This window comes from Rana temporaria, chromosome 11 (assembly GCF_905171775.1).
Source record: "Rana temporaria chromosome 11, aRanTem1.1, whole genome shotgun sequence".
Classification (NCBI taxonomy): domain Eukaryota; kingdom Metazoa; phylum Chordata; class Amphibia; order Anura; family Ranidae; genus Rana; species Rana temporaria.
Window position 1 is genome coordinate 62,521,973 of NC_053499.1, and position 15,642 is coordinate 62,537,614.

Here is a 15,642-nt window from a genome sequence, read left to right on the forward strand (position 1 = left end):
ACAAGCAAACTGATCAGGTCCACCTGTCTATTCTTTAGGCAGACCTGATCAGACGATTGCCCGCCAACATCCGATCTTAGCCGCTAAAAACAGGTGGATGGAGGATCCGTTCCCCATCTATCTGGCGGATCAGATGACAGACGGATGTAAACGGACAGGCAGTCCGTTTACATCCGACCGCCCATAGAGGAAAGTAGGCTGCGTCCCGTTATCCTCCTGCTCAGTGGGGATCAGCAGAAAGATCCATTGCTGAGCAGGTGGATCCCCTGAGAGAGTCCATCCACATGAAAGAGTCCTAAAGTGTATATAAACCCTAACAATGACATTCCCTCATTTGCTCCCTTTTCTGTTAAATATGTCATTAGAAGCATTTTGTTTTAGGTTTGTGAAGTGGAAAAATTAGATTTTTGTATTTACCCCAAAATCCATTTCTTTAAGTTCATTACGGGACACAGGAATCTATTCACCACTCGGTTATACTGTTATCTAGAAGAGGATTAAATGTCTAGAAGATTTGGACACTGGCAAAATGGAAAAAAAAAAAAGAGTGACCAGTCTAACTGAGGGGTAACCAACAGCAAACACTAAAAAGTCCACAAAAAACAACAAAACTGGAGACCGACTTCAGCTCAAAGAACAGTGTTTGGCATGAACTTTCCAAAGAACAACTTGTCAGAAGGCTTGGGGGACAGCTGCAGTCCAACTCTGTACAAGGAACCTTTTCCACAGTCTTGGGGGAGGCCTCCCAGACTGAGCTTCTTTTGGGCAGAGGAATACCCTTTCCCCAGTGGCATCTTTGGTAAGAGTCAAATCAACTCCTTTAAACTGCGGTCTTCTTGAAGGGCATGTGAAATAGGAGCTTTTTATATGCTGGTTCTTCTGCCCAGCAATTGTATCAAAGAGCTCCTCTCATGTTCGCAGACAGGAAATGGACATGAGAAATGGAACAGGAGACTTCTAACAGCCAATCCTCACAGTAGTTCAATGAACATGTCAAAGCAAGTCAATCGCAACTACAATGCACTTTACACTGCAAGTCAATGTACATTCACATGCGTTATTGACACACTTTGCAACGTGCTGACATGTTTTAATGCACTTGTGTCAGACAAAAAATACATAACTGTAAACAGGCCCTCCTCTGGGATGACAGAAACAGGCAGATCTCTCATTAAGAATGACAGACATTTACATCACCACACTATCAAAAACCACCAAATCAGCTAATATTCTTCCCCTGCACACAAGGGGAAGGGCCCATTTCCCACTTTATGATCACAGCAATGTTTCATTATGGAAAAACTTTGTACACAACAGCATTTCTGATGATTTGGGTGCAAACTGCTGCAGGTCAATAGGCTAGGACACTGGAAATGGTTGGCTGATCTGCTATTATGTTGTGATCCCACAGGACTTTAATAATAGTACTTTGGTAAATTCTGAATAAGCTTGCTTTGAGAAGTTTGGCATATTGGGGTTGTGGTGGGTCTACAAAGTGAACCCTGTTGTCTCATTGAACCTTTATTAGAGTTTCCTCCCACAGCATATACTCATTTGCAGTAACATCATAGCCAACTTGGAGAACCAGACAGCCACTAGTCACTACAGAATGTTTTTTACTTGCCTCTCCTGTATCTTTATCTTCACAGAAAGAAACTTCTAGCACGCGATCAACTTCTACATAATCTGAGTTAAATAGTTCTTCTTCCATCTGTACATCCATATATATAACAAAAAAAAGAAGAAGAGTAAATGCATCTTCCTGACAATAATGCCCAATCAATATTCCCCAATAGCCACAGTTCTGAAGATAACTCTGCCTCTTGTCAAGATATAACTTCTAGGTCATCTTTCACAAAAATGACGTTCAGATTATAAGTAGTAGTAGCTATTATCTACATAAAATACATTTGGCATGGCGTGGCCAAGATACAAAAAGGCAATGGTTCGTAGTTTGCAGTCGGGTTTCACCAAAACTAAACTACACAAAAAACTTCATTCCTTTCTACTCCGCTCTATCTGGTGAACACAGGCTGTCTCACAATCTGAACATTATTAATGGAACCATGTCAGTTTTTCCATAGGGGCTGAGGCCCCAGTGTAAAAAGACACAGGTTCTATCACAGCTCATACCAATGTCGTCAAAAAAAAAGGAGCATGCAATCCAGCTCAGCTGACACAGAACTTAAAGTGGAACTTTAACCAAAAATATTTGGGTTTTGAATAGAGTAAAGCTGGCTATAGACGGATCTCTTCTTTTTTTTGATCAGCCCTCCGCCCCGCAGTGTCATTGTATTGTGACAGTGGCACTCCTGCGCTGTCAAAAATCATAGGTCAGTGGCTGTAGCCACTGATCGAGAAACATTTTCCAACATTCCTGTTCATTTGAAGTTGATCTTTAGATCAATTTCTGTTGACCGGTAATGGCCACACATGGATTGAGAATCGTCCTGCTGAACCAGTCAAGTTTTGATCCATCTATGACCAGCTTACGGAAAAAACTTAGGCCCTCGTTCATATAGGTGTGATTTGTCATGCAATTACACAGTTTCAAATCCCATGACAAGTCACACCCCATTTTCGGCATTGAAACTGTTTAAATTGTCCCGACACATGTCGCAGCGACTTTAAAAAAGGTTCCTGCACTACTTATTTCCAATTTTATTGTGACTTGCATAGACTTCTGTTAAATGAAGTTGCAAGCGGCACTGAAATTGGAGGTGCAAATCACACTGAAGTAGCACAAATTCAAAGCCGTGCCAGTGTGAACCAGGGCCAATTGTTCCTTTTGCCACTGCTGGTCAGTTTTTCCTTTACCTGCTGCTGAAATAAAGAATGTACTGTTATGGTGGAAAATCCACTTTAAAAACATGAAACATTTGGTATATTGATAACCGCTTTCCGGGCCTACATGAGTTATAGTGATATTCAACTCCTTGTTAGATGCTGAGGGAAAGGAAAAAATGTTCTGCTTACATCAGCAAAAAAGTGTGCTCGTTGTGCCTGCCGGATCTTGAAACGTTTTATCTTCTGCTGAATTCTTTTATCCTTCAGCAGCTGCTGCTCGGTGGCCCATTCGCAGTGCAAATAAGAGCTGGATCAAGAGAAATAGATTTCAGTGTTGCATCATTGTGCGTGTCCCCATAAACACTTCAAACCCTCACACTGAGTTATGGAAAATGCAAGAAACAAATCACATGTCACAGTAAAAAATGGACATCAAATCACTTACACTGTGCACAGCACCTTGGCTGCTTATCACACAGTAATGGTAACATTTCCGTCTCATAAAGATGCATATGGTCTCCTTATCTTCAGTTTAAACAGATAACTTTCAGCTTACATAAAAGTGTATGCATAGCCAATTTTTTTGTTTTGCATGAAATTGGCAAGGATTAAAACCTCCAAATCTCATCTTTGCTGCATATGTTCTGTTATGGAGGTTTCCTTTGACTTTTTGACCTGGACACACAACATGAAGTGAGAGGAAATCTAAAGCCAAAGCAATCCCCCTTAGACAAACTGAACAGACGTCCCCCATCAGAAGATTTCATTGTGACAACTCTAAAAGTATGAATTTCCCCATCAACCTTTGTCCCATAAACAATGGTCACCAGGACAAATGAAGAAGAATGTATCTAGCAGGGATACAAACAGCAATATAAATTAAACTGGAGTATCAACTCTTCTCTTTGCATTCAAAATGAGAAAAAAATGCTTTAGTTTTAAAAACACATAAAGTGGTTTTCTGAATGCCTCATTTTCTAGTCCATGTTCCATTCCATACCAATGATTATTAGGGCACTTTGTGACTTCTTCATGGCATCTCAAGACATAAGATGGAAGGACAATATATATACACACATGGACAGTTTCCCCAGATATAAAACAGGACATCTTTCTTTTGAGGAAGCATTAAAGATTGGCTGGGTAGTAGCAAAGGGGATTGACTCTTCCCCTATAATAATCCGCCATAGGTACCTTACTGTTGCTGCCATCAGGAAACAGTCATCTAATGTCTATAGGTAATTCTGGCAAACACTGAAATGAATGTGTGTTATTAATCTCTATTAAGATTTCCTTGTACAATGAAAAGTATTGCCCCCCTTTTCTGCAGAAAGGACTACGTGCTTAAAAAATTAATATGGCCAAAGCTTTTTTGGCCGTACTTCTCCTTGGGATCACAGGAGTGCACTTTGCTCTGCACTGCTGTGTCTCAGATTCAGAAAACATGCTGCCGAGAGCCTAAGCCAGCTTACTCCTGCCCCCTCCAGAGCCCAGCACTCCAGTGAACAATGGAGAGGCAGAGCAGAGAGCAGGTGACCGACAGTCACCAGCACTCTGCTCACTGAAAACTGAACTGAGTGATCAGCAGTCTTTGATCTCTTAGTTCTCAGTGTAGAGTTGGCAGGGAACAGCTGCAGCTTTGGATCAAGGCTGCAGCCATCTAAGTAGTTTCACATGCTCTACTGTCTGCTGGAACTGTATGTGTGGCTGTTCTGATAACAGACCACTACAGCTACAAGAAAAACAGAAATGGAAGGCGCGCACACCTAGTGCATTACCAGAGATAATTTAATAATAAAAAAAATGTGTATAAAAGTGGGTACTCACAAAATGCAACTGACAAAAGACCATAAACACAGTGCATGGACATGCACAGAACATGGGGTACAGCCAACGCATTTTGGGGGCGCACCCCCTTCCTCAGAGCTAGGCCCCAAAAAAAAAAACTATTATTAAATTATCTCTGGTAATGCACTAGGTGTGCGCGCCTTCCATTTCTGTTTTTCTTGTAGTTCCTTTCGGATTACCCCATCTGAGGAAGGCAACATCCACCTAGCTTTGGGATACCATATATACCTTTTACACCACCATTTATCTGATATCTGTTACGTCACACTTTGGAAAACCTATTAGCGCTGGAAGTGACTGTGTTTTTTGTAAGACCACTACAGCTGTGCAATTGTTATCTTCCAGAAGTATGGATTCTTAGTGGTAGATTGTTTAACAATCAAATTAATACCTCAACTGAATCTATGAAAAAATTGTTTTCACCAATATTTAATCTCTTTTGGTGGCTTTCAAGGCTTTGAATTACAGAACCAAAATGATCCGATTGGATGGAAAATTTCTGTGGTTTTGGTGATCTATCGCCAGGAGGTGGTTTTCTTCACAACATTTTAAAAATTACATTTCCGTCAAGTGTGGCCAAACAAACCAATTAAGACACAGAACAATCATTTTCAAAGTGACAGTCAATAGGTTATGATTGTTTTGTCAATCAGAATAACACAGGCAAATTTACCATAGGTATTGCATCAAATAATCGTTTTCAACATCTGATCAATTATACATGACGAACAAATGAGAGATGAGTATGAGTATATGGTTAGCATAGAAATATTAATTGGCATTGTTCTTCCAGAATTTACTATATGTGCAAACTGCTCAATTACAACAAGATCTTGTCAAAATAAATATGTTTCAGAAGAATGCTGATCTACAGATTCCTGCACGGTAGGCTGTGCACCATATTAAAAATTAAACGCCAGCTAAAATGATTAAGGAGTTAAAACTCTGATCAGGCTTTTAATATCGTCTGTGATCCAACTTGGGAGATTTTCCATTGATTCCTTTTCCTGGAAAGTAGTGCAACAAAAAGGGGGGGGTGCACTCATCACCCAGACATGAACAGTACGTGAGGAGGACATATCCTATATAATGGTACAGAGGTTACTAAAACCAAACTGAGGCTCTAGCTCTTTTCTAATTTTACTAAACAAAAATCAAAGGTTCGCTTGAGTTGGGATTTATTTGAAAAGTTCTTTAGCATAAGGATAAATGTAAAACAATTCAACTACTATACTTACTAATTTTTGTACTTGACGTAAAATTCTTCCACCTCAACCAACATCCCAGATGGAGTCTGAAACAAAAGTGCAATGAGTGTTGTGTACCGTACTCACAACCTGCCGAGACTCAATAGCCAGATCAATACTGTCTCCTACCTCTTTCTTTATGACCCTGGATGATAGAATTTTATCCACAATTGCAGCATCCTCTTCACTTGGGTTCTCCTGCAGGAAATGTGTTATTATAGGGTTAATGCAATTATGTACTTTAAAAACTAGATTTTCATACATTATTTTTTTAACTTACAGAAACAGACAATGCTCAATAGTCCAGTTTCCATGCAGCCTAATGATATTAGCTATTAATAATGAGTAGAGCGTTTTCCCTACCCCCAACTTTATTGTGTGTATATACTAGGGTTGTCCCGATACCACTTTTTTAGGACTGAGTACAAGTACCGATACTTTTTTTCAAGTAGTCGCCGATACCGAATACCGATACTTTTTTAAAATGTGTCCCCAAATGCAGCCATGTCCCCCCACATATTGCAGCCATTGTCTCCCCCCACAGATGCAGCCATGTCCCCCCACAGATGCAGCCATGTATCCCCCCATCCAGCCATGTCTGCCCCCCATCCAGCCATGTCTCCCCCCCATCCAGCCATGTATCCCCCCATCCAGCCATCGTCTGCCCCAGGGGTCAAGTCCTGGGGAAAAAAGTGTGGGAACTCCCACCCAAGATCCACTCCCCCACCCAAAAAAAAATAAAAAAATAAAGATACGCTCATATGCATATATATTTCACACCCTTTTACATTACATAGCACCGTGCATCACTGGACCCCCTTTACATTACACAGCACCTTTGGACCCCCTTTTCATTACACAGCACCTCTGGACCCCCTTTTCATTACACAGCACCCTGCATCACTGGACCCCCTTTTCATTACACAGCACCCTGCATCACTGGACCCCCTTTACATTACACAGCACCCTGCATCACTGGACCCCCTTTACATTACACAGCACCTCTGGACCCCCTTTACATTACACAGCACGGTTAAAACAGGATCAGGAGTGGGTTCACTTTACATGCTGTAACCTCACAGCAGTGAGGTAACGGGCCACCCATTCACTATCTCACAGTGTGGATATTATAGAGAAGATACCGTCACCACATTCAGCACATATCCAATGGACTTTCACATTTTTGAATGATTGCTATATACTATATCATGAAATAAGTTATTTTGTACTGCATCAGTTGGATTGCCACACATGCTTTGCACAGTTGTTTTGGCACTTTTATCATATTTAGCATTTGTGTTATTAAGGACTTGTTTGTTCTGTATTTTCACTTTACCATTGCTATAGTACTTGCTGGCAAGTTAAGTTACTATAATAATAATAATAATAATAAGGTTTGCACATAGCACTTTTTTTTGTTCCACATTTTTTTTTAGCAACAGCACATAAGATTTGGAACTTTTGGCTATTTTCTTGCACATTGCACTTTTTACAACAGCTCAGTAACTCAAGGGTACCTCTGTTGTACTGAGAAGTCCTCCAGTCGAGTGTCTGAGCGCGTTCGTGTGTTCCCAAAGAGGGTACAGCAATGCAGCAAGGACCGCAAAGGGACCTGGACCGGGCGGGAGGCGATGGAAGTAGCTGAGCTGGGCACTGGGCAGGAGCCTCTGCGATGGATGTGTAGCAATTGGCGGGACAAGCCGGGCGCACTCGTATGACGTCATCGGGAGCGTGGGTGTTGCCGTGGTGACAGAAAAGGACGGAAGGAGACAGGACTCGGGTACAGTTGTAAATTCGCTGCCTGTCACAATGCGTCTGCTCGAGTCCTGCAACAGGAACGACGTGTGCGGGGACGTCGTTCCCGCAGGACTCGAGCCCTGGTCTGCCCCCATCCAGCCATGTTCCACTTACCTGCATCCCCGCTGCCGCCGACAACTGTGTAATACGCCGGGAACGTTACAGTTTTGAATCGCTGTAATGATTGGCCCCGCGCTGCGTATAGACACTTCCCCTTGCTCGGGATTGGACAGTTCACCCGAGCAAGGGGGAGTGTCTATGCGCAAATCATTACAGCGATTCAAAGCTGTAATGTTCCCGCCCGTATTACACAGTCGGCGGTAGCGGGGATGCGGCGTAACGGCGGCGGATTGCGGCTTCGGTTGCGGCGGTCGGCGGGGGGGGGACGCAAGTATTCTATTTAGGTATCGGGGCGGGGTATCGGCGTCTGAGTACCGCCGAGAAAACTCGGAATCGGTCCCGATACCGATACTAGTATCGGTATCGGGACAACCCTAGTATATACATTAGGCACATTCATACTTTTATTTCTATTTTTGTCAGTTTACTACATTTGTACTGCCGTTTTGTTTTTCTCGAAATACAATAAAAAATTTTTTTTTTAAAAAATAAATAAAAATGGAGTTCTGGCACAGCTAAAAACAAATAACGAGTAGAGTTCTGGCTCTAACTAAACTGTGTGGTTGTCTTATGAAAGTATATGCATATGGTGAAGCCATATTACAGATGTAGACTCTGCTCATTTGTTTAGTAGTACTGTACAATGACTGTTCTTCATTGCTCACCTCTAAAGAGCTGCAGACATCTAGAAAAATATCATGTAATGCTTTTGGACTTGTGCTTTTTATCTAAACATTATAAATCACATTGTTAATACATACCTAGCCAATCCACCTGGAAACTGGAAATCATCGAAGTAGACGCTACTCCAGTGATCTCTACTTGCTGCCAGGACCCGTACTGAGCAGCTAACCTGCTGCATTCTGAACACAGGAGGTCGGCCACTTGGCACAGGCTCCAGTCAGAGAATGCTTTGCATCTTCGGAATCAATGCAAAGCTTTCTCTGATTGAATAGGGCGGAGAGCTTGATGCCACTGCCCTGCCTTTTCAACTTGTCTGATTCGAGTACACTTTACATCGATTCAGAAAATCCAAAGCATTCCTAAATGTGGTCCATTCCAAGCAGTCAACCCTCCTGTTTTCACAATGCAGCAGGGCAGCCGCTCAGCAAAAGCAGGGCAAGTCACTCAGTCGAGATCATTGGGGTAGCCTCAGATAATTCCTGCTTCCAGGGGGATCATCTAGGTATGGCATATGAATGGCTACACTGGACCAATGTAACAATGCATAAAATATCCATACATGGAATTCTTTTTTTAAGCTATGTGGCTACAAAGGGATAGAAACCTTGTATATGGGGGATACAGTAAGAAAAACATGCTCCATCCACTCTAACACCCATTACAAGGCCTGGAAATGTATTATTGTGAAAGATGGGGAGATGTCAGTGGCTGCTCTATTCTAATGTACAGGGGCTTCTACACACACTGGCCACAAACATTGATGCTCTGGCTGTTAATACAGGAAACTGCAGGTGATTTCAAACAAAAAGCGTTGGAACTCATATGAAAGTACTACACTTACCAACATAATGGGGTATTAAAAAATATTTAATTGGAGTGCCTACAGATCAGCTTTAATACATATTCGTGGAACAGGTATGACCTGGATAAAAACAACACACTGTCTAGAAGATCATTGGGTAGGGATTCTAATCAAATGCCCTTATAGGCAGAAGACTACTATTTACAACTCTGTATATGCCCAAAGTGGTTCTAAATGCAAGAGTTTTCTTTTTTATTTGAATGCATTCTCTGCATTAAGGTAAACAACATTTCAATGCTTGTTTCCTCCTCCAGCCAGCTTTACCCATTTACCTGGCTCCTCTCTCAATCCAGGGCTGTCAAGTCTACAGCAGGAGACGCAGGCAGGAGCAGCTGTAGGCCCCTACTGCGATCAGTCAAATCCTGCGAGAAGGGAGTGGGGTGTGTGGCCAAGTCACGCTATGTGAGTCTATGGACACTCACACAGCCCAGCTTGGAAACATCTACTTAGGCACCTGTGTGTTCAGGAAAAGGGAGGAGCAGAGAGCACTGGCAGGGGACCCCAGAAAAAAGACATAAGTGGGCACTTCATTGCACAGAGCAGGTAAGAATAATGTTTTTAATTTAAACTATTTTAGTGAAAAAAATATATAAGCTTCACAACCACCTTTGAAAAAATGTTGAGCCACATCAATTCATCAAAGTGGCACACACACAAAAGGAACCTTCACTATTACAGGATCATACAGCTGCACTTCCAGTAATGTGGTGTAGCTCATTCAATGCAACAAGAAAAGATGCAGCATTGGGGAGACCACACAGAATTAGCAGGAAAGAACAAATCTTCATAACCACACAATGAAAAAACAAGGAAGAGGATTGCTGGACACATGCAAGACATAAATTCTCACAAGCACAACATGTTCTGTAAGCCCTGAATATTTTGGTTCTTAAAGAGAACAGAAAAGTGTTTGTAAACCTTTGAGATATATGTATATATATATAACAAAACATGCCTATATGCACCTGCTCTGTAAAATTATTTTGCACAGAGCAGCTCCCGATCCTCTTCATCGGGTGCCCCCACAGAAAGCCAATACCTGGTGGCACCCGTGCGGCCTCGCTCCAGAGTCCCGCTGCTGCGTCCATTGACACAGACAGCGGGACTCCTGCTGCTATCAAATCTGTCCAATTAGGAGAGAGACAGTGGCTAGAGCCGCTGTGCTCGTGCACATCGCTGGATCAGATCGGGCTCAGGTAAGAAAAAGGGGGAGCCTGCAGCACAGAAGGTTTTTCACCTTAATACATAGAATACATTAAGGTGAAAAACCTTGAGGCTTTAAAACCACTTTAAAAACACTAAGGAAGGGAAAAACGTTGAACCACAAATGATAATTCTGGACGAAACAAAAAAAGGCAACGTATTAAGGCTGGCCATGGATTTTCTTTTGCTCAGCGAGCGTGCACGAATTAGGTGGATGGAGGAATACCCCCCAGAAGATACTAACTGTCAGAATACACTGGTCGGTGGCTGAATCTGGTTCGCTGCTGATGTTGATTGTCCAAAAATGTTCTGACATGCCTCTTTGATGGAAATTTTTATAAATAAATAAAATAAATTCAGCTGGTTCAGTCCGGCCAGTTTTGATCAGCGTGTGGCCATAGCCTAAATGTGGACCTCACTATTAAACAGTTTCATAATCATTCTCTCACCACCTCCCATTCCATAGCTCTCCTAACTTTCTTTAAATACTATGGGCTAGATTCAGAAAGCCTGCCATAAGTTTGTGCGGGCGTAGCATATCTCAGATACGCTACGCCGCCGTAACTTAGTGAGGCTGGGGCTGGATTCACAAAGAATCTGCGCCCTAAGTTACGGCGGCATATCGTAAATCTGTCGGCGTCAGCGTGCCGAATTCAAATTGAGAAGAGGTGGGCGTGTTTTATGTAAATAAAACATGACCCCAACGTAAATCACGTCTCTAACGAACGGCGCATGCGCCGTCCGTGAACGTATCCCAGTGCGCCTGCTCCTAATCACGTCGCAAATAGTCAATGCTTTCGATGTGAACGTAATTTACGCAAAGCCCTATTCGCGAACGACTTACGCAAATGACGCAAAATTTGGCGCTGTCCCGACGTCCATACTTAACATTGGCTATGCCTCATATAGCAGGAGTAACGTTACGCAGGAAAAACCCTTTACGCAAACGACGTAAAAAAATCCGCCGGGCGCACGTACGTTTCTGAATCGGCGTATCCAGTTAATTTGCATATTCTATTCTGAAATCGACGGAAGCGCCACCTAGCGGCCAGCGTAAATATGCAACTAAGATACAACAGCGTAAGAGACTTACGCCAGTCGGATCTTAGCCTAATTTCGGCGTATCTTGCTTTCTGAATACAGAAAGAAGATACGCTGGTGCAGCTTTGAATTTACGCAGCGTATCAATAGATACGCCAACGTAAATTCTTGCTGAATCTAGCCCTATATGTTGTGTTTTTTCTTTCTTCTTTTCAGAGATTGTTATTAACATCTTGTCAAGTGTAACTAAACCCAGAACCCTGCATTCACTATATCTAGTCTCCCACAGTATACAGAACATGGAAATGCAATAATTTTTGTAAATATAAACGGCTGAATACCTTTTCTCATCAGCAGTCTTATGACTATCGGTGTCCAGCTGAGCACTGGTTAAAGCAGGAGTTTTAATTCTCCTCTGACGGTCCTATGAGGCTGCATGACCCCTGACCCTCTGCCTGGACAGTGCTGAGATCACATGCACCCCCCCCCCCCACCAAAAAATAAATAAATCACCATCAATACACACCAAACTGAGCATGTGCAGAGCGCCTCCTAGGGCTCTGTGTTGTCAGCAGATGGATTGTGGACAGTAAATTAAGTGGCAGATCAGAGAAGGAGCTGAGAAACAGCCTTTTTACACAATGTGGAGGATTAACCCCTTAGGTTTCACAGTGAGTACAACAAGCATATTTAACTGCTTATACGGACTGATTTTAATGTTGTGGGTTTAGGAACACTAATGCTTTATGCATCAGTACTACCTGCACCTTAGAAAAAGGGAGTACACCCCAAAAGTCTGTCCTGAAAATGATCAAATAATGGAACACCAACAGTGTAAAAAAAAAATTATTCCAGCATAAGTTTGCCCTCAGATAAGTGTTAAAATAAAAACAAGGTGTTTAATCACTAAAATTAAATCTGTTTTGTGTAGAACACGACATACTGATTCACAATAGAATCAGTTAAAATGAAATGCAACCAATCACTACTTTTATACATTGTTCTTGCAATGATAGACCAACTAATATACAGTCCATATAATTTAGATGGGGGGGGGGGGACGACTTCAAATGAGGCGCATGTAATCTTATGCCTCCATCCCTAGATCTAGAATTAAAAGGAGAGGTTTGGAACTTTAGCTGAGGTACACAAGGCACAATTGAATGAATGATCATTTATTCATAGGTCCTTCAAGTCCATATAAAATAATATAGCAATGTGATAGGTTGTGTAACCATAAAATGTCCATCCACAAATGGAAGCTTCCACAAGGGGACTAGAAACAAAATCCAGCAGGAGCTACAGAGTATAAAAGAGAAGAGAGGCGCCTCCAAGTGTAGCAATATGTTGCTAAATGTTATACCTTCAATAAATGTAACCATATTGCTACACTTCGAGGCTTCCTCTCTTCTCTTTTATACTCAGTTGTGACATGACGCTACTTTTAGATCAAGACATTGCTTGTATATCAAGTCAAAATGATTAAAAAATGTTGCTTGTCTTGCAAAACGCTCTCAAATCAAGTTACTCTCAAACCAAGGTTTTACTGTATATTTATCTAATTTCAGGCTGCTCCAGTCCAGTCACTTGTGTCAGACAGCACCAGCTGCAGGGGAGAAGGGACAATGCTTAACAACTGATGGGAGTGGTGACATCATCCATAGGCTCCTATGACCCATCTGTTATAGGTGCTTCCTCCTCTCCCCTATAGCAGCTGCTGTCTGACACATGGTAGCCAGATCATGTGACTGGAGGGGGGTGAAAATAGATAAGTATATGCATCTTTTTTGGAGCATTTTGGGGAAAAGCAGTTGCAATGCTGAAGTGAGTGTTACATAGAAAAAAATTGTTAACACATGTAAAATGCACATAACTTATAAAATGTAAGGTGCAATATTACAAATAAAGTGGTATCAGGAAATAACATAAAAGCAGCAATAGACTGTCCTATTAAAAAAATAAAAATAAAAACACAACACACACACCTGTGGCACATGCAAAATGGACTGCAAAAGAATAGTGCAGGCAATTTTAAATGCATGGAAGTGAAGTCACCATGAGACTGAAAACAGAATGGATTTCTGAGTTTCCAAAAACGTTTACTCTTACACGCTAAGAGCCGGTTCACACTGGGGCGACTCGTCAGGCGACTCAGCCGCCTGACAAGTCGCGTCCCATTTTATTCAATAGAAATGTTCTAATAGGAGCGACGCAAGTCGCTCCGACTTAGAAAAAGGTTCTTGTACGACTTTGGGGGCGACTCGGGGCGACTTGCATTGACTTCTATACAGAAGTCATTTTGCAAGTCGCCTCTGAAGTCGTCTTCAGGACGCCTTGCCGAGTCGCCCCCGAAGTCGTGCCGCCCCAGTGTGAACCGGCTTTTAGACAAGGATTTTGCATAGTGAAGTTCTGTTGAGTTTAGTAATGGCCACTTACCACAAACAGCTGTAAAGGTTGCTCTGCAGGCAGAGTGTTAGAACCCTTCTTGGTTTTAACATTGGCCTTTGGTTCATCTTCAGAGTGTTTCCCCTCCACTTCCTCTGCATATTTCTTCCTCTTTATCTGGCGGTTCGATCTCCGTTTCTATATGGAGGAAAAAGGCAAGAAAACTCATATTAGCGTATATAGAAAATGTTTCCCGAACACACAAAGGACATGCTATCCCTTCTAGCTGTTAGAATGAAAAGTAAACTGTACAAACGCTAGTCATATTTTACAAATGCTTACAGTCAACATACACAGCACTGTAAAGATCTATTTTAAATGCAGTCACCATTAAAAGTTACATATGGTGAAACCTTTTTTGGCCATACTTCTCTTGTGGGTCACTGAAGTGCACTTACTTGCTCTCCTGTGTCCCAGAATCAGCTAAACCTGCTCTTGGCTGAAATCACAGAGCAGCTCCATATTGTCAGGATCCACGATTGTCAAAGTAGGCCCTAATATCAAACACAGGTTTTTTGTTTGATTTTTCTAATTTGCTCGGGTGCGATGATATTTTTTTTATAGTTAGAGATCAACTAAGTTATTTGAGGCTTATGAGGAAGTAGAGGGCCTACTTCGACAATCATACAGGCATTTTCCCATGTCGTAAAAGAGGCTGCCTGACATGCCAATCCATCTCCCATGGATGTTCGAAGATAGCCACCATTAAAGGCACTTTGTTTGAGATCAGACAATTTATCACATGTTCCACTGAATTAGTCGTCTATGTCCTGTGGTGCCCATGCAACCTCTTCTATGTGGGTCGTACAATACTACGTACCCTACGTACGAGGGTCGACGTGCACTGCAGGTACATCAAAAAGGGTTTCAACAAACAGAGTTCTACGCCATTTTCTCCAGATGTACAACAAAGATTTTAGGTGCCTGGAGGTCCTGGCGATTGAGGCCATCCCTAAGGGTACACTCACCAATAACGAGAGATTTTCCCTTCTGTGCAGAAGGGAGATTTTTTGGATTTACCGGTTGGGTTACCTTTCACCTGGGGGCCTCAATGAAGAACTTGATATTTTGAGTATTATGCAACATCATAATTGAGGCTTCTTCTTTTGAATTCGCTGCTAATACTGACAAGCATTGGATCACCAGAACATATGTGTTATCATGGAATGTCTATCATGGGTGATAGCACATGCATATAAACAGCGATCCTATTGTGTTTTTTTGACCGCATTTTTCTTATCAAGTGTAAACTTCCTCATTGATAACATGTTGTCCTCATCAGTGAGCTAACCATGAACTAATTTTTGGGTACCAATTTAGTCCCGAGAGTTTTTACATGAAATTGTCCATTAAAAATATTGTCCTCGACAACTCTCATTAATTCCAAATATTGTTACCATCTGATGTAATTGTATAGTACTACCATTGACACATCAGTTTATTTATTTTATTTATTCATATTTTTTCTATATACATGGAAAAAAATTGTCTCTTTGGCCCCTTTCACACTGGGGCGTTTTTCGAGCATTATTCAAGCGAAGCCTCATCTGCAATCCCAATGTGAAAGACCGAGTGCTTTCAGAGCCCTTTCACACTGCCAGCGCCCGA

The 15,642-nt window shown here is 42.0% G+C and overlaps 1 protein-coding gene across 6 annotated transcripts in view; it reads right to left on the minus strand.

The window, feature by feature from the left end:
• The window catches only part of CHD9 (chromodomain helicase DNA binding protein 9), a 289,270-nt gene that overhangs the window by 96,701 nt on the left and 176,927 nt on the right, over window positions 1-15,642 (minus strand). For all 6 annotated transcript variants that reach the window (XM_040328665.1, XM_040328668.1, XM_040328667.1 and 3 more), the window contains 5 exons: window positions 14,026-14,172; window positions 6,012-6,080; window positions 5,874-5,929; window positions 2,977-3,094; window positions 1,625-1,711 (listed from right to left, as the gene is read on the minus strand). In XM_040328665.1, coding sequence (XP_040184599.1) covers window positions 1,625-1,711; window positions 2,977-3,094; window positions 5,874-5,929; window positions 6,012-6,080; window positions 14,026-14,172 — 477 coding nt within the window. The remainder of the gene's footprint in view (window positions 1-1,624; window positions 1,712-2,976; window positions 3,095-5,873; window positions 5,930-6,011; window positions 6,081-14,025; window positions 14,173-15,642) is intronic.